We start from the raw sequence: 18,140 nt of genomic DNA on the forward strand, positions 1-18,140 counted from the left end.
TGCGTTCATTCGCTATCCTGACGTCATCCGGCCAGTTGGCATCGCTAAAAGTTGTGCGTAAGAAAAGGCACACTTTGCCTAGATCAGGTGCTCCACCGTGCAAGTTTCAAATCGATGCTGACTCCGTGCAACTACGTGACACGAGTGGTTCGGCTAGAACGTGCGAAGCGTGTTTCAACTAGGAAATAACCACAGTTGTCTGGTAAGTAGCAGATGCCGTCGTCTACACATAAAGGGGTCTGTCCCATTAGCAGCGTATGGCTAAGACCACACAGTCATAGCATGCTTCTCCCTTCTATCCATTATCCTCTAGCCACCGCACAGGTGATTGACTGCTTATCCTAAATGGCCATTAATGTGTTTTTCCCATTAGGCGGCCAGACTGAACCACCGGTTCTATGGGCACCCCGTTGGCGACTGATTTAAAATATTCGCAGTGTGCATACGGCAGATGTTTGTACCGAAATACAGGATTTAGGCTATTGTTTGAATCGCCATTACGTAGCAAGCGCTTAAATATGGGTCGACAGTGCTGCCGGGATGTACTTAAATGTGGTATTGGCTTCTGACGGTGTGTTACGTATGTTACACTTTACGTACGAAACACAGATGACTGTCTATGCGACATATTGTCCTGATTGTTTCTGAAAGCCGTCTTTGGTGTTGTGAGCAGATTTTATTCCGCCGCCGAAGAACACTGTTTAATAAAAAATAAAGATACCTTATTCTCTTCTTTTCAAGAAAGTACTTTCCACAGGTCCTTCTTTTGTGTTATAACTATTATCAAGTAAGTGCTAGCACAATTTTGAGTAATACTGTGAACAGTTATCGATGTTGAATAAAGAACCTGGCGTCTCGAGGGTATAAATGAACATAACCAAGCTAATACAAAATGGTCGGGTTAGCGATGACGTGGAAACGACATAAATGCCGAAAAATCTTGATTCCTGCCAAATTCGAACCGGACTTTTAACTGCCGCGTCTGTAAGTAAGACCAGGTGGTGAAACAAAAGTCGCCGTTTGACAGGTAATTGGGTAGTGTAAACGCGTGAACAATTGATAATAACCGCAGTAAACAGTAATGTAAATATAAGTAATAAGAATATAAGGTACTATGAATGGGTCTATATACTATGAATAGCATTGAATTTATAAATAAGCATTCTTCTATTTGCGTTAAGAGTGTTTTAGCGTGTTTATGGGAGAAAATCCGACTAATAAGTTTATCGGAGACATATGATTTTTTATATAATTCTGAAACGAAAAGTATTTCATTTATTATAGACGCACAAACTGAACAGAGTAAAAAAAGTAGGGCAATGATGTTTTGACTGCTGCAAATAGCTGATTGCTTTGCTCCTAGAAGCTCTTTCGATCTTTCGTTGCGACTACTCTGTTGGATATTTGAACGCAACGACTCGAAGAAATTATGGCATCTGTGATAAAGGAGAATACTATTTTCAGGTTGACCCATGTGACTTGGAAGGTAAAACAAAAGACAAAAACCCCCAAAAGTGACATATCGGGTGACGTCAGAATACGTAAACAAGTATTGTACTTTTAGCGAAAGAGGATGGGAATAGGTACAACGAATTGCGAAAACGCTTGATAAGGATGTTGAGTAGAATGCAGGCAAATTGTTATAAAGAGAAAAGAGGACATCATCGTAAACAACAGATAATGGGTATATGATAAATAACCTAGTTCCTAGAACTTGAACCCGGCAACCACCTGAATGTCTCTTTCTTGGTGCGACCGAAAAACGAATTCATTCGATACTGCTGCTTCTGCTACTGCGACGCCTTGTTGTTGCATGGCAAAATGTGTTGGTAAACAGACGAGGTCTGGCCTGTTAGTGGCCGATGAGTCACTGCGACTAGTCGCCCAGGGCCTGCTCACCGGAAGGAGCCACCTGGCCTTTTTGATGTGGCCTTAGCTTTACTCAAGCATATGATCCCTTCATAATAGTAATAACTTATTCCTACTATATAGTTGACACTTCCACCACACAATTCTTGTGTCGTACACTATTGCTCTCAGCCTATTCATCATATCGTTATCACTGATTGTACCGTTGGTCTTTCTCGAGAAGTCGCCAGTCATTGTTCGTAGCATGACAAGTGTCCTTGCTGTGCGAATTAATAGAGTACATACATTATAATAATTATGCCCCTCCTCCTTTTCATTCATTTTGTTGCTACGTAGGTCCTTTTGACAAAATTGCGTGCTTGCAGCTGGTCGCATTGAAATTCATTGGTATCCTAAGCTTGCTCGCTTTGGCGCTTGTTATTTTAATGATTTGGACGGTCACCATAGCTGTCCAGCAATGATCAACCAATCCAACAGCCTACGAGATCCCATTGGTTCCTCCTATTATAGGACCATTACTGTTACTGCACTGCTAAAAGTTCTCTGCATACTACCACGACCCCCCCCCCCCCGCCCGCCTGCCGGTTTCGCGGCGTGGTCGAACGAAATCAGGTCGACAACTATATAGTTGCCTATACGCAGCCGATAGCGACCGCTCGATAATCGGTGCAGGTCTTCCATGACGAGGTCCACTTCGATCTACTGGCATCGGGTTGCAACGGCAGCGCACGCTGTTCCGCATGCTGCGTATACACGGACAGAGGCACACACGAGACGGTCCGGAGCTGTAATAAAGCCACGACTAACCAAGCCAATGGACAACACAGCTGAGCAAGACACAATAACTTTGCCCCTTCACAACGTCGTGCCCTCTCCACTCGTTGTCAATGTTTGTGAAAAAAGACCTGTTTTGTACTGTCGAATACTTCCCTGAAAAAGAAAAATCATAAGATGTGGGACGAGCATTAGTGAGAAAGAAAGAAGGAAAGAGAAAGAGAGAGAATGAGGCCGGTTCACTTTCACATTCTGAGGGAGGGCTGGCACTATTTGATTATTCAACATCCGTGCTCTTGGTCTTAGTATCGCGTATTACGCTGTAGCCGCTAGGGTTTTGCATATTTATAATAGATAAATGTGATTCTCGGAGTTATTGATAATGCATATAGTTTATGCTTACAGGGGTCGTACAAACGAGAGTGTGCGCATGTGGGGAACAAAAACAGTGAACGGTCGAGTCGTAAACAATGACACAAGTTCTTTCATGAACTGCTTGGATTAATACTATCTGTTGTGGCTCGCCGTTCTTTCTTGTGAGTGACACCATATTTATGTAATATTATAGCCAAGTGATTGGTCTCGCTCCCGAATCAGAATCACATTATGTAAGGTAAACCGAATTCCATTGGGTGGATGAAGTAGTTTTTATTTAAGTGTAATAAAATCTGATTATTCATGTTTGTTTCAAAAAAAGTTTTTTTTTTTTTTAAATAAAACACAACAAATATTGATCTGTATTGCCTGTTATCATCCCGCACTCATACTTGAAAGTTAAGGTTATGACAGCGTGCCAAATGATGACAAATTTAGACATCAATTAAATGTGTTAAGAGGTAGATAAGTTAGTAGCTGTCAGAAGTGTCACACTATAATATTTTTACTCCTGGTTGGAAACTAATTTGGTTTGTTTCTGAAAAGATTTAATAAGTTGTTCTGTAGAAAATTTGGCAAATACTAACTTCAGATTTTAAAGTACCCTTATAGTAGTGCGACATCTTGCCGTTAGAAATTTAACTAATGGAAATGCCATGAGCTGTTGATCTGGAGAGAAAATTTTGAACTTGAAAATATTTCGTCGAAGATCCTCTGTGAGAGATCAAAGCAACGGTGGAATTGAACGTATCCTTCACTGATAGTCAGGTTTGATATATTTAAGAATGCCATATTTGTTTACCTTCGCCATCCTAAAAAGGTAAAATTATGAAAATAGATGCCAAATTATTTGACCGAAAATCAAGAACACAAACATCGAGGCGTTTGCTTGTCTTTGCCTTCAGGTTACAATGTGGCTCATTCTATCACCGAATTTATAATGAAAAATTTCTAGAATAGAAACAAGTGATCACATGAATGGATGAGTGCAAATGAATCGGGGGAACGTCAACCTAAAGTAAATGTACAGCTGTAGAACTTCCGATGTCTCTTTGGTGGTTTTATGTATTACAGCTTCATGAGTCCTACTTCGTCGATAAAGGCTGAAGTGTACTGTTAAAAAAGCAATGATAAAAAACAACCCAAATGAGAGCTCTTTGTCACCTACCATATTTGCCGCATTTGCTTTCAGAGATCACCATTTTTTAAAAAAAAAACCCGATTACATCCTGACAGGAATATTTTGAAATCTTAAGATGGTGCTGAAATTGCATTTTGAGGCATCATACACACTTGCACCCCAGACTTGTACAGCACCGTAACAAATTACCATCCAAAGCAAAGGTTAAAGACAATCATAGTGCATACTTCGTTTGGGAAAAGATTAAAAAAATTACGAGCTCACTGGACGACGATACACAACGATCTGAAATGTCCGATATCTTCATATAGACTCTTGGGCTTATAGGAAATGTTCCGTAGTGTGCTGAGCGCGATAATACAGGAATGACTTAACGTCAATTGCTAGGTTAACAGAACCTGAGCAACTTTTAGTAGATTCTAACAGTTTAGGCAGCCTAGTAAATCACCCAAAAAGCCTTGCCATCGACACGTGCCAACTGGTTCCGTATAGCATCCCAGAAGGAGAACCGATTACATATGCATTCATATTTAAATCGGACGTTCCCTTTATGCTGACGACGTTGTTGGGTAGTAATATCCTTTTATACGCAGAAACACGTATCTCACCTAAATTTCCTCTGAATATTTCCAATAAACTTGTATGTGCATATTGATACCGTGTTCCATGGCAAAACGGCAAAAGGTAAATTGTTGGTTTAAATGAAAAATGTGACAACCACCATTTGCGGCTCCCTTTGACAGGGCGCAGAGGAAAAGTATCGAGACGACAAAATTTACAACGCCTACAGGAAAGGTGGCATTATACGTTCCGCTTCATTGTGAATCCGACACGGGTTTGTGTATCCTTCAAATGTCCTGAAATGTTCTTCGTATTAATTCTTTTCGTTATCTACCCTGTAGCGACTTTTTAAAAATATAATAAACATTTCAGCAAACGTGTAGCTGTAGCAACGATTGGAGTCCATATCACCGGGATAAGAAACAGGTGCAAGAGAGAACTGGTTATCTAACGACAAGGAGAGTGAGTTTTTACCCGTAGCCATGTATTACTAATACTAATCGTTTGCTTTAATAAATCTGCGACGCAGCGCCTTGTATATATGATTATGCGATAAATTTTGGGACTTCTTAGAAAGATTTGACAAAAAGCAGTTACCATGTCGCATTGAATATAACAACAATAATTATAATATCAATATTGGTCTATGCACACAGTTGCGCAATATTAGTATTCTTATTTAAATGTTGCACTCGATAGCAAAGCGGGTAGTCTATATTTATAAAAAGGGAACCTATAATTGAGACAACTGCGATCAGACAAGCCGACTGGTGTAAGGATAATTTATTGCCACTTACATAGTAGTGTTACATGGCAGCATTAGAGAGTTCAGTGTGAAGCATCTCAGCTTTGTTGGAAGGAAAATCTTTGTGTTTAAATGCCAATAGTAAACTATAGGAGATAGTTATCTCCTATAGTTTATCCATTTGTTTCAAAGCAGCAGTTTATCCATTGTGTTCTTCAAGGAAGTAAAATATTCGGGTTGCGCTGTCGTGTAAGCCTCAAAAAATTATAAAAGGACATAGCAGCACTTCATTATTGTATAGCGTACGAGAATCTCATGTGCTTGTATTTTGTATGTATATTTTTCGTTGAACATAATAGTTGCTTTTAACTCCTCGACACGTGAATAGCCTATATTGTATGTATCGATCTGTAACCGTTGGTCCATTCGCTCAGACTTTCCTCTTTGGCTATAAATACGTCGCGAGCTTTTCTGACGCTGGCTTCTCGTCAGTTTCCTTGTCTCTGATAGATGTCGCGGAGCATCATGTTCTGCTACTTCAAAATGTTTCCGCTATCATTTGATCGTCTGCAGTTGCTAGTTACTTGCTGCAGAGCGTTCATTGATAATTCTTGGCATTGTGTATCAAGGTTGGCTCATTATCGATGTGGGTGATTTTCATCCTTTGTTCACATCAGTTGTTCATGTGTCTTTAAAATATAAGTAGACTGAACAATTCATTTACTGGACTAAAATAATGAGAAAACTAGTTGCGATACTTCCTGCAGTGGTTCCGGAACGCGTCTTGAAGCATGACCTCTTTCAACGAGCATCCTTCATACCCTCCCTTTTGTACAACTTAATCCGATCAAAGATGTCAGGAAGAGAATGGTATTCTAGGATCGATGACTCGATTGTGCTTGGGGCGTTGCCGTTTCGCTCATTGGTTGAGGAGCTCCTGTACGCAGAGGGGGTGACGGCAGTCATCAGCCTTAACCAAGACTTTGAACTCCGCTTTTGCGCGGATGGCGCTTTCTGGCGAAGTCTCGAAGTGGAGTTTCTGCAGATACCGACTGCGGACATCTTTGCTGCGCCAGACGCTGACAAGCTCCGTGAAGGTGTCCTGTTTATTCTAGACCACATGCGTCGCCGGGGTGCACGATGCACCGTATACGTACACTGTAAGGCCGGCAGGACTCGAAGTGCGACCTTAGTTGGGTGCTACTTGATGCAGAGATATGGGTATACACCAGATGAGTGTGTGAAGGTTATGCAGGCTGCCCGGAGCCACATTCTACTCGTGGAAATACAAATGGCTGCTCTCAAAGAGTATTACGAACGCTACGTCAAACCTTTGACGAATAATAAGTCTAGTGTTGGATGACCTTTTGGCGTATGTTTCATGTATTCATTTGTCTGTAAAACATATTTCAATAACTTTTGTGTCATTTTTGTTTGCATAACTTTTTTTTTTATAGTTCATGCTATCTAATGTGATATCTCGCAGCAATGACTAAATTAAAACCGGTAAAAAATACAACAATAACATAAACAATTTATTTTATATAGATAAGAACAGTAGCATGTTTGGAGATCAATGGAAAGTTTCTTTTCGATTATATAATAGCGTTATTTATCATACATATTTGTGGTCACGGTAACGAGAGCAATTACTTGTAAAAAAAAAATACTGAGAATTTAATCTTTTGTAATTGGATGATGGATGAAATGTGCCTAGGAGGCTCTATTTCCTGTAGCAGTCGTGGTGTCGTTGATTTTTTGTTTATTCTGTTAAGGCTACTGCCGATCATTGAACAAACCTCCATGCTACATCGCAGTTTTTATCCAACATTTCTGAATAAGAAGTTTTTAGTAAAAAAATGACGCTTTCAAATAATTCGAAGTTTCCCCTTTTATGATAAAAACGTATATTTACTATAACGTTATTTTATGATGCGATTTTTTATTCAATAAAGTATACTGTATAATATGGTGCCATTGTGGAGCATGGCGAACATAAACAGCGAGTCACCACATTTCAGCATTACAGCTTATGGTAGGCAAACGTTGCAGAGAAAAAGCAATATTAAAGAATAGTAATATGAATAAGAATTGATGTAAAAAAAGTTATTTGAGAACTGTGAGCATTTGCCGTTAAACTACCAAATAACGAGAAGACTCCGAATAGGTGTAGATAAGTCCAAATCTATTTCGATGAGAACAAGTACATTATAGTAAAAAGACGGCTTAGAACGGGAAATAGCCCCCTCTTATTTCAAGAAGTGAGCAAATAAAAAAGCTATTTGAAATAATGATAAAAAGATAAGTAATCTTTTTTAATTATATATGTGCGATCTACATCACTTTAGTTGAATTTCGTAAACGTCCGATTTAATAAAACTAGGCTGATAGCCGACAGAGTATATCGGCATTTTTATGTGCAGCGCAAGATCAGTATGGTACTAAGTAGATGTCACTCAAACTGTACGTTGGTGTTCTGGCAGTAAACGGAGAATCTGACAGAAGAGTCATGAGCCGTCCACTGTATATAGCTGAATTCTAGCTGATACTTGGTGCTTTGACACGCAAAAACAGACCCTTCCTGAACGAATTCTTTATTCCGCGCCGTTAATGCACAAAGCAGTTTTGCTCGACGTGAGTAATAAAAACAAGTTATTGACAACAGTCAAGCGAGCGGCCAAGAGAACTAGCACGGGTTAGTATTATCGACTTAACTGGTCATCACACGGTGTACGTGACGGTGTAATGCAACCAGTTTCGCCTGAGTGTCAGAGGGAACCGTGTCAACCATATCAGAAGCATCAACGAAATGATCTGTTCAAGAAGCTATTCGGGTAGTATCAGCGGTAGCAGTATGTAACCACGTAGTTTTTTTTAATGGTTTCTATTTAAACCGTCAGATTTTTGGCCTCTATTGGCGTGACCATTCACTTTTAAATTAGCGGAACCGTATATGCAACGCTTAATGAATTTCTGATACCTACCGTAGCCTTAGGAGAAGCAAAAATTGTATGTAGCAAGATCAGTGAAGCTGGTTACTATACCAGAACAGGATACGCATCTTTATACATATTCTTATTGTTGAAAAAATGCCTGCATTGCGTTCAAAAACAAGCAGTGATAATATTGTTCGTGGTATTGTACTACTGAATTTGTTTCAGCAGTCATTTATGGGACTAATTTTTGCTAAAGCTGTTGTGAAGTGTCGCAAAATGTTTCTTTTCGAAAAACTAATAGTTCTAGCACTTACGTCATTTCAAAACAAATTTGCATATGAATATATTGCACTGTGCTTTTTTTAAATTTCGGTTCAACCTGTTTAAGCCATAAATAATACCAAATATTGTCAGTAACAGAAGGCTTTCTGTACAGTGTCACGTTTTTATCGAAGACATTCATAATTTGCCTTGAACATTTAATGAAATAGTATTTGCGGTGTTAATTTAACCTCCCTTTCTTGCTGATAATTTGGCATAACTAAATTCGCGTGAATATTGTTTTTTTCTTTACGAGCTCGAAAACCGCTAGATATTGTTAGATTGACTGGTTGCCGTGTTTACTTGCTCACGAAACGTTATTACCATTCCGATTACTATTATTACTGTGATTAAATATTATTGTTATTACACTGAGCCTTCTACTTGTTTAATATGCCTAGAAAAAAATAGGTTGGGACGTCGAGCACCCGATAACTACCGGTGAAGGTTATTTGCGACACACGCAAATAATAAACGCGGTACGATAACTAGACTTTCAAGAAACAGTTATCTGCTTGATGTCTCTTGCTTAAATCATCATGGACATAGCTAGATCGCAAAAAAGGAATTACACTTTTTTGGCAAGACGCTCTCTGAAGAATCTCTGAGTGAGCTACGAATGTAGCTCACTCAGAGATTACCCCCGGGTTTGACAGCACTCAGAGATGCATCTGTCAATAGCAATACATTTGAGTTAGATAGCTCAGCAAAACAGAACGTCTATGTACACTACGAGTAGTATGTGTGGGGAGTTAAGCACGCACGCAATGGGTGTATTCAATGCAACTCTATAGCAAATATCCGCAATACCCCAACAGGATTGTTTACTGAAACATCTCAAGTTAATTATTGGTGTTTCTATACACTAACCATCGTCCCCTTTCCTAGATAGGCCAATTTATCCTCTATGTTTAGAGTCTTACGTCCAGTGCCGTCATTAATCGTTGCATCGAACAGACGGCTGGCTTCCGGCACGAAACGAATTACGAAGGTGTCCCTAAGGTTAGCCGACAAAAACTTTACCCACTAAGATCACGGCGACAGTTCAATTTATCCCACCATAGTTGATCTTTAAGATACGAGGCCACATGCAAAGTGAAGCAAAATGGCTTTTCTCCTCATCTGAGCTACAAGACCTTTTTTTTTTACTTTTTTTTTATTTGGCTGCAGCGTATCAAATAATGGACACAGTAATTTTTTATTCTATTTTAAAATTGTATTGCGAAAGATAGTAGAGACGCCAACAGCATAGATTCGAAACAATTAAGCGCTATTCGCTAAGCAATTCATTGACTACGGGTGTCCATTCGGTTGGTAGAGGTATTCTACGTGAGGGAAGCAGGTAGATTGGGCTGACCTGGTCTTGCATGAAACATAAATGCTTGCCTCCACTTTGCACCTTAACAGTATAGAGACTTCTGATAGGGTTAAAGGTGGATCTTCTCGTGTAAACGTGTGTAAACGCGTACGTTGAAATTAATAAACCATATATAATAATTTGTATGGCAAATATAATATGATCGGTTATTGACCGTCTGTTGGTTATTGTGGTCTGCCGGGCAAATGCTGCGGTTTGCTATCAAACGCTGCTGTTGGAAATACTCTCCTTCATCGTCGATTGCAGCTGGAATGGCGGCGTTCCAGTTGTTTGCTCGCTTGCTGGTTTGTGGCTGGTGCCAATCGGCCCGCAAAAGTATAAGTAGGTGTAACGACTGGCCCCGCTGCAGCGCTTCTCTGCACGGGAGTGAGTGCCTGTGTGGTTGCTAACCTGTTTAGCGTCGCGTTGAGTGAGGAGCCTCGTCGAGAAGTGGTAGCGGCTGCCGCCATGAGCAGGCCAACCGGCCGAAGCGCTGCGTCGGCGACGGCAGCGGGGTACCAGCAGCGTTTAGTAGCAATCGTAACTGCAATACTGGTTTAGCTACAGCAGTCTTTCTGCGGGATCAGCAACGGCCAGAGGTAGCAAGCAAGTGGACGGCCCTGCGTCACGACTTCTGCTCTTCCTGCTGACACAGCTTCTGGAACTGTTACAACGATAGTGACCGACTCTTTAGTATTTCTACCAGCTGCCGCTGGCCAGAACTACGCACGAATGGAACAACGGCAAAACATGATAACCGACGAATAGTGATTGCTAGAAGCCCTTTGCTGCAGTTACGAGTACAACTAGTCCAACGTAGATGTTGACGTCGAATGGAGGCAAAGGGACAACGCATAAAAAAGGAGAGGCCAGAGAGACAGCCAGTTCTGCCTGTATTACGGTGACCGGCAGGTAGGTAGCAGTAGCAGCTGACGCTTAGCGGCTGACGCCACGGCATGAGGAAAACCACCACAAGCAACGCAGCCAATGCGGACTGTCGGATTATCGGGCGACTGCTACAGTAATCGGCACTCGGGCCCCAAGAACCATTGAACAGTGGATCAAACACTTACCACTTCTTCGGATCCGCCATCATTTGGAGACTAGTGAACACCACGCTAATGTTAAGCCATTAATCGGCCAGCTAAAGCTGTAAACACACCATAAAGCGGCTACCGCCCCCGAATTTGTGCAAAAAGGAAATTCTATTACTACCTCTTCTACCACGTTCATTCGCTATTGCGGACCACGTGGTGGTTAACGTCAGGCGTTGTTACTTCGTGAATAAAATGGCTGTTTACTAATTGTGGACACTGAATACTTAAATACTCGTGGCCCTTGCACGTGGTTCTTTGCAGTTTTAGAAGCCGTTAAGATCTGTAGGGTGGCCTTTGAGGACAGAGGCGCAGCCCTATCAGCGAGAAAGCGGAGAGGACCTTCGTAAAGTTAAGAATCACCGGCCTTCTGGCGATCCGTTTAGTCCGCAATAGTTGCTCAATAGACCTATTCAGCTGCCACAAGAGTTAGGCCGGATCTCGTATATTCATTTAGTGGGACAGCAGCTGGACGAGTAACGGGTCAATAACGTCGACCGGCAAACATATGCATTAATGTGAAGGTGCGCCCTGTAAGCATCATGTCATGAATTTATATCGTTAGTCGATCAGAAGCTTCTGTGCGTGTTAAGTGTACAAAATGAAACAAGTGTTAGAAAAACTATTATTTTTGTGTAAATAAAAACAATAAGCAGGACTTTTTCTGATCGACATGACAGAGACGGACTAAAAAAAGAGGTTTTTGCTACGGTTTGAAATCCAGGTGAGAATTATTCGACTTTATTGTGATATTTGGATAGCATAACGTATCCATCACGATACACTTGAATCTGTTCAAGGTTTGGAAACCAGAGAATTACTACAGCTGGCGAAGCACATCGACAAAACTCGTTCTGCGTTGAAGCACCTTTTGTTTGACCTTTAGAGATCATTATCATTCACCAACCAAAGAACGGAAGCTCTTATGCCTTAGATGAAAGCCGTTCGTGTTTATGTTACAAACTAAAACTGTATTATTACGAACTATAATTAAATGCTGCGCAAAATGCAACGATCACAAGCAGGTACCACTAGCACGGAAGAGACGAATTGTTTAAGGAGTTTGCTACTCATCATTATTATCATTTTCAAAATATCTTTATCGAAGCTTCGTTGTTGTTCTTCTCAGAAATCTGATGCACTCATGAGACTCCGCACCACTGCTATTTACGTCCGTCAAACTGCTTTTGTGTGCTGTACTTCGTTAGCTGAGCCCGTGTGTTGCTTCTTTTACTGAAGATGGTCGAACAGCTCCAAAAGGTCGCTGTTGTTGATTCTGCGTTGGTGACTCAATGATAGGCCCCCCCATCGACTGACGGTGGGGCCAGTACTCCATAGATAAGTCAGTTGAAAAGTGGCCCCATTATTTCATTTTTTTTTTTTTGCCGTCTTGCCCTTAACGAGGCTTTCGCTTCTGCTCCCACATGACACTGCTAGTGAACGTGGCCATATGAAAAAGAACAAACATGCACACACCCACACAATAAGGGCCATGATAGACCACGGCCGTTTCTAAGCCAATTCGCGGTTTTTTCGGATGCCTCGATGCATATATGTTCTACAAAAACACGATGCATGCTAATGTAGTGGTAAGTGCTATATCGTTTACATAGGTGAGCACTAGCAAAGCAAGCAAATGGCTTGGGCAAACGAAATGTAAAAGGAAAAATTTCCCATTCATTGACAGGTATGTACATTACTATAAGACGTAATTGAATTACGATATGTTTTAGCAATGAAGATGTGGACAAAAACTTGCTTCTCAAAATGGCGTGTACTAATATGGCTGACTGAGGCGGATAAAAGCGGAGGATTCGTTTTCAAAACGTTAGGTAACGGTGGTTTTACCTAAATGTAATCGTTACATTAGTCATCGTTTTTATGTTGTGGTGACTTATATGTGCACATAGTAGTTATGCACACGGTCGATACGGTTTACTAAATGGTTGAAAATGCACATTATACACAATATGGTACAGTGAACTGAAGCACGTGGCCGCACTCGGCGAAAGTCTTCCAAAAGACAGCGATGGCTTATGGCCAAGTGGGGCAGAAACGCTGGTGAAACTCCAGACGACGCATACACCGGCAACATTGGGCAGGTCCAGTGTAAAGCATCAACAACTATGACCAACGTTTCTGGTTGGCCTGTGCCACGCTTTGTAGGGCTTTACGTGGTCGGTATAAACGGAACAGGCGTTAAATACTACGCCGGTGGTAAAATTGAGAAGAAAGAAGGTTTGCCACTCATAACCGTTCACATTGTGTTGCGTCTGGCATCAATACAACAGCAATGCGGTATCATGAACTTTATTTGACGCGGCATCGAATGATAATAGTGGTCATGATGACGATAAACCGAATCGGCCGCTTTAATTCAACTGTATCAAGCTGAGGTGAACAATTAAATTCGAATATTGCTGTAGAATAGTCAAATTTATCAGTGTATCTTACTATACACTGTATAAGATTGTATGATAAAACAGTTTTGTTGTATATCGTCACAAGTTGTTTAAATAATTTCGTAGAAAGGACTAGTTATTATTACTTTTTGTGGAAAACTGGCCTAGGGAAACTTCAAGATGATTTTAGGAGGTTTATCAAAATGGCAGAACACTGTATGCTTATGAAAGCATTGCTTCAGATTTGAAATATTCATATTGTGAATTAGTATTCTGGCTTATGGTTCACAACACATCAAAAGCACAATCGATTTACGATTTGCATTGCGTCAGTAGCGTCTAGGTTGATCCGTAGGGATTTCTATAAAATCCGTCTATGTTATGTGGATAAGTTTTTGTTGTCGCTATGAAGCATAAGGAGGCGCATGCTGCAGAAGAGGCGGACGGCTTATTTGCTTAATCGGCTAACTGACAAGCTGTTGCCTTTGAAGAATACATGTAGCAGAGGGAGTATATAAACAGTCGGCATACGTAAGCCTTACGCGCGTTCGGGGTGTGTATGTATGTATGTATGTAGACGGCGCAACGTGCTTTTCGCCTTATGGTAGGGATTAGCTGCATCTTCATTGAGTTTGACGATGCCAAAAATGCTATATATCCAATACGACACGATACAAGGCAGCAACCTAAGCGATTTACTGTCTTCGATCGAATGGACCTATTGTATCCTATAGTTAGCTCTATAACTAAATGATCGCAGTTCCTATATCGGTAATGATTTTCACTAATAGGACTGATGTGTACAGGGTAAAATTCACTGATAACAAACCTTTTACGACACGAACTGAGTCGGCCAACCGATTAGGTGCTTCAAGGCAAAAGGCTGCGCAACCCGTTACTCTACATAGCCTGTGTCAACTATTACGCGCGATTTTCAAATGAAGATGACGACATGGGACGCTGGCAACACCCGCGTTGTTCCCATTTAAATGAAGTAGCCGCACGATAAACGAGCGGGGAAACCATCATGAACTAAGAACAATAGGAAGTGCAGCTAAGACAAAAATGAAGACTCGGAAGTGGATATGTACTTCATGCCATTATTAGCTACTCTTGTCCATAAGTGGGTTGACATCTCAGCTTTGTTATACTATGCTCAGTGACGCTTGTCGTAGCAACGCTACTGACAATGGCGAAGAAAGGGCTTGTACTGTGTTGCCATCATTTAGAAAAATGCCGCTTACTTTGATCTTCTCCCGGATAGATAAGATGTGGACGATTATCTCAATCGCAGAAGACCGTCGATCAGTCAATGAGTGTCAGGCTTGAAATGCTTTTCCTTAGTAAAGAATATAAAACTATCCTTTAGGGTATGTTTGATAACGGCAGACAGAAGCCATTTCTTAAAGTGCCCCAACGGTTTTTTTTTGGCGCTAAGGGACTGAGCGTTAAATTAATTAATGAATCTCAAGGTTAAAATAAATTTTGTCCTAACAATGTGTGTGAGCCTCAATCTAGGACAGTACTCTTTATGGGGTGACGTGCGGCGTATGTGTGTGTTCAGTGCACGTAATATAGATGTCCATAGATTCATTTCAGTAAATATAATCAAAGCAAGTTTAATACTGCGACAGCGATGAAAAAAAAACATAGTGTGAACGGTAATCCGTATCATCGGCATGAAAAAGTAGCGTCTAGTCATTTTATCGTCGGCGCTATTTCCCGCCATTCTCCTGTGAAATGCTATCCCGTTCATCTGTCACAGTCCTTAAAGTTAAATTCACCAAGTAAAAATTGGCGGCCAGTTGTTTTAAAGCTTTTACCCTTACAAGCACACATCCAAAACGCCTCCAAGCTACCCAACACTCCGCAGATGTTTTTCTTCCGCAAACTTTGCCGACAGCTGTTAGGGCGTCCCTCAGAGGCAGTTAAGCTACGCTCAGCACCAGCAATGGCTGCAGTAGCCATATTAATGTATTGAAAACACGGGAGTCGCAGGTCGGTACTTACGCCACGTAACAGTTTTATCTATTGTCCAACTGCCCCAGCTGCTAGCAACTTTTCGTGAATTTCGTCAGCATATAGTGCAGCAGTGTACTCCCTCTGAGGGCAACAAGGTTATGGAAGTAAGCTTAGAATTCATTATGACTATGATATCAAAATATTTAAAAAAAAAATACATCGTTAGTAATGTAGCTTAACGACAGAGCACTAGATAAGGCTTGGTCGATATGTTTAGGCGAGGGGGAAGGGCAGAGGGGCTAAATACTCAATGCGTGTCAGACCCCCTCTATTGTTTGTAGGGTTGATGTTGCCCTGTGGTGATATGATGTGATATGCTACCGCGAAGGCAAACGCATACAAACTCAATTGAAGCTTTAAATAAGGTGACGGGTTGTTGGATTATGAAATCATTGTAGTAAGGACAAAAGAATCGTAGTAGGTCGTCTAGTGTGTGTATCAGTCAAAGGGCCAGAAACAGATATTTGTCCAAGGACAAGCTACGTCGTATTATTGCGCTGTAAATGCTAAGACGAAGATTCAACTGAATAACCAGCCTGACTAAAATATTGTAACACAGGAAAGACATTGGTCACCGGCCTGATAGATTAATGTTACAAACATAAATAGAAGGCAAAATTCGGTGGACTCCTCTTGTGTGGAAATGTGTTTAAATATATATTTATAATTCTGGTGTGTCTGTTTTGACGATGACAAAAGGTAAAGTGTTACTTGCTTCATGGTAAAGTTAATTGCTACAAACCAAGTTATGCTTCTAGTCGTTTGTTAATCTGTAGGATTCTATTTCATCCCAGATTTACAATTTGTAGTTCGTCCTGCATTAGCCCTTGGTATGTACCATGTATATTTGTGTAGCACAGCTAAACACCTACTAGCAGTCTTTAATAATCGCAGTAGGACACGTTCATAGGCCAAATTATAAGTTTTTATTTTTGCTGAGGAGTAAAGTCAGGTATTTTCTTACGAGACAGTAGTTATTATAATTTTTCGAAGAATTCCAAGCCTTTGATTTTAACAAGATGGGCAATCGCGTCAATTTCTAGTGTTTTTTTTTTAATTAATATCTTTTTGTTATTATTATTATTATTATTGGAGGCCCTTGAAAGGTCCAAAATATTTTAGCATTATTTATGGTATCGTAGCTTCAGCTGTTCAGGAAGTACAGTAATATAACATATGTTTAACGTGCATTATTACTCGCATTTAGAACATATATAAATGCGGTTACAGCATAACCAATTGTGTTCTAGCTTGTATCTACGATGTTCGTTATATTACAGGAACCTTGATTACAAGATGTCTTAGAAATCATGGAGGTTCAAGTGCTTCGAACTGGCCAAACGATACCACTCATTCATAAGACAAATATCCAAGTATCTCGCTATTGTAAAGATTACATCCGGCGAGGTTTGTACAGATTTGTTCGCCGTAATTAATAGGATAGTCGATAATATATGGATTATAAAAAAAAAAAAAAAAAAAAGTAAAAGTAGCTACAAAGGGGCAAATTAGTTTATTCAGTTTGCTTGAGAGGACAGGGGTCCCATCTCGCTGGATCGAGACAAATTTGTGTCAAATATATACTGTGTAGAATTATAGAATGGACACTTGTGCTATTCTGTGGTACGCAATGATGTTGTTCTCGATTTGTCTTTGTATGTCTTCGTAACGCGACGCGGTCAAGATAACAGCGACGACATGAAAATGGTTATCTCTAGGGGCAGACGAACAGACGGAATATTGACTGCGGGGCCCAGAACGAGAAAGAAAGAAAGAGATGATGATCGCGCTGACAACGCAAGCCGTTGTCGTAATGTAGCAATCGCAGTAATCACCCATCGGCAGTGATGTGATATGGGCTTTAGTACCGATCATGTGCCTCAGTTTACGTGTTCAACAGGCGTGGATCTGTGAAGTGACATAGGTGCACAACGTTCACGGTGTATTAGGGTTTCTAAAAAATCGACCATCTATCGTGTGATAAAGTTCATAAAATCTAACAAGTCTCAAAAATATATATATATATACATATATATGAATTATATATCGTTTTGTCGGCACTGTAGTTATGTTTTCCACGTGCTACAATTACGCGACCGGGCGCCGACTATAATGTCAAGCCGTGTATATTGCTCTGTTTTGTACAAATTTATTTGCTTTTTATTAATACGGACAGCTGCCTATGAAAGCACAGTAGCGCCTATCAACGAGCAGAGAGAAAATTGAGCAAGTTTGTGTCAATTACTGCCTGTTAGACGCAATAACCAAAAAAAAAAATAGTCGTAGTATCTAGCTCTTTATTTTAACCGGTTGGCTCCTAGGCTTAAGCTATGGCGTATTACTTGTCTTAGATTTTATCAATGGCGTTGTAGTATCTGATTGATTGCGGTAGAATGGTTACGGATCGGACTGGTTTCCAATAATTGAATGTGATCTGTGCCGTTGATTAAATACAGTCGGCAACGGTTGACCATCAATTTTGCCGGAAACACTGGGATGATAAACACCAGTAGGCTTACATCGAGTAACTGTGGTTTAGGTGT

At 40.6% G+C, this 18,140-nt stretch overlaps 3 protein-coding genes across 9 annotated transcripts in view; all 3 read left to right on the plus strand.

Annotated features, from left to right (window-relative positions):
- LOC111263534 (uncharacterized) overlaps positions 1–18,140 on the plus strand; it is a 23,663-nt gene continuing 5,523 nt past the window's right edge. Inside the window, exons 1-3 of one of the 7 annotated variants that reach the window (XM_022838684.2) lie at positions 15,852–16,296; positions 16,878–17,004; positions 17,282–17,521. The gene's annotated coding sequence lies outside the window, so the exon portion shown is untranslated. Of the gene's footprint in view, positions 203–373; positions 1,028–11,757; positions 11,898–15,851; positions 16,297–16,877; positions 17,005–17,063; positions 17,522–18,140 lie in introns of those variants that run through there. The other 6 variants (XM_022838681.2, XM_022838682.2, XM_022838683.2 and 3 more) reach the window with 6 other exon arrangements.
- LOC111263536 (phosphatidylglycerophosphatase and protein-tyrosine phosphatase 1) lies at positions 6,319–6,828 on the plus strand. The gene has a single exon (XM_086969682.1). It carries the CDS (start codon positions 6,319–6,321, stop codon positions 6,826–6,828), a length of 510 nt encoding a protein of 169 aa, XP_086825808.1.
- The window catches only part of Taf1 (TATA-box binding protein associated factor 1), a 27,800-nt gene continuing 21,435 nt past the window's right edge, over positions 11,776–18,140 (plus strand). Inside the window, exon 1 of the mRNA XM_086969687.1 lies at positions 11,776–11,897. The gene's annotated coding sequence lies outside the window, so the exon portion shown is untranslated. The remainder of the gene's footprint in view (positions 11,898–18,140) is intronic.

Source organism: Varroa jacobsoni, unplaced genomic scaffold, assembly GCF_002532875.2.
Source record: "Varroa jacobsoni isolate VJ856 unplaced genomic scaffold, vjacob_1.0 scaffold_773, whole genome shotgun sequence".
NCBI lineage: Eukaryota > Metazoa > Arthropoda > Arachnida > Mesostigmata > Varroidae > Varroa > Varroa jacobsoni.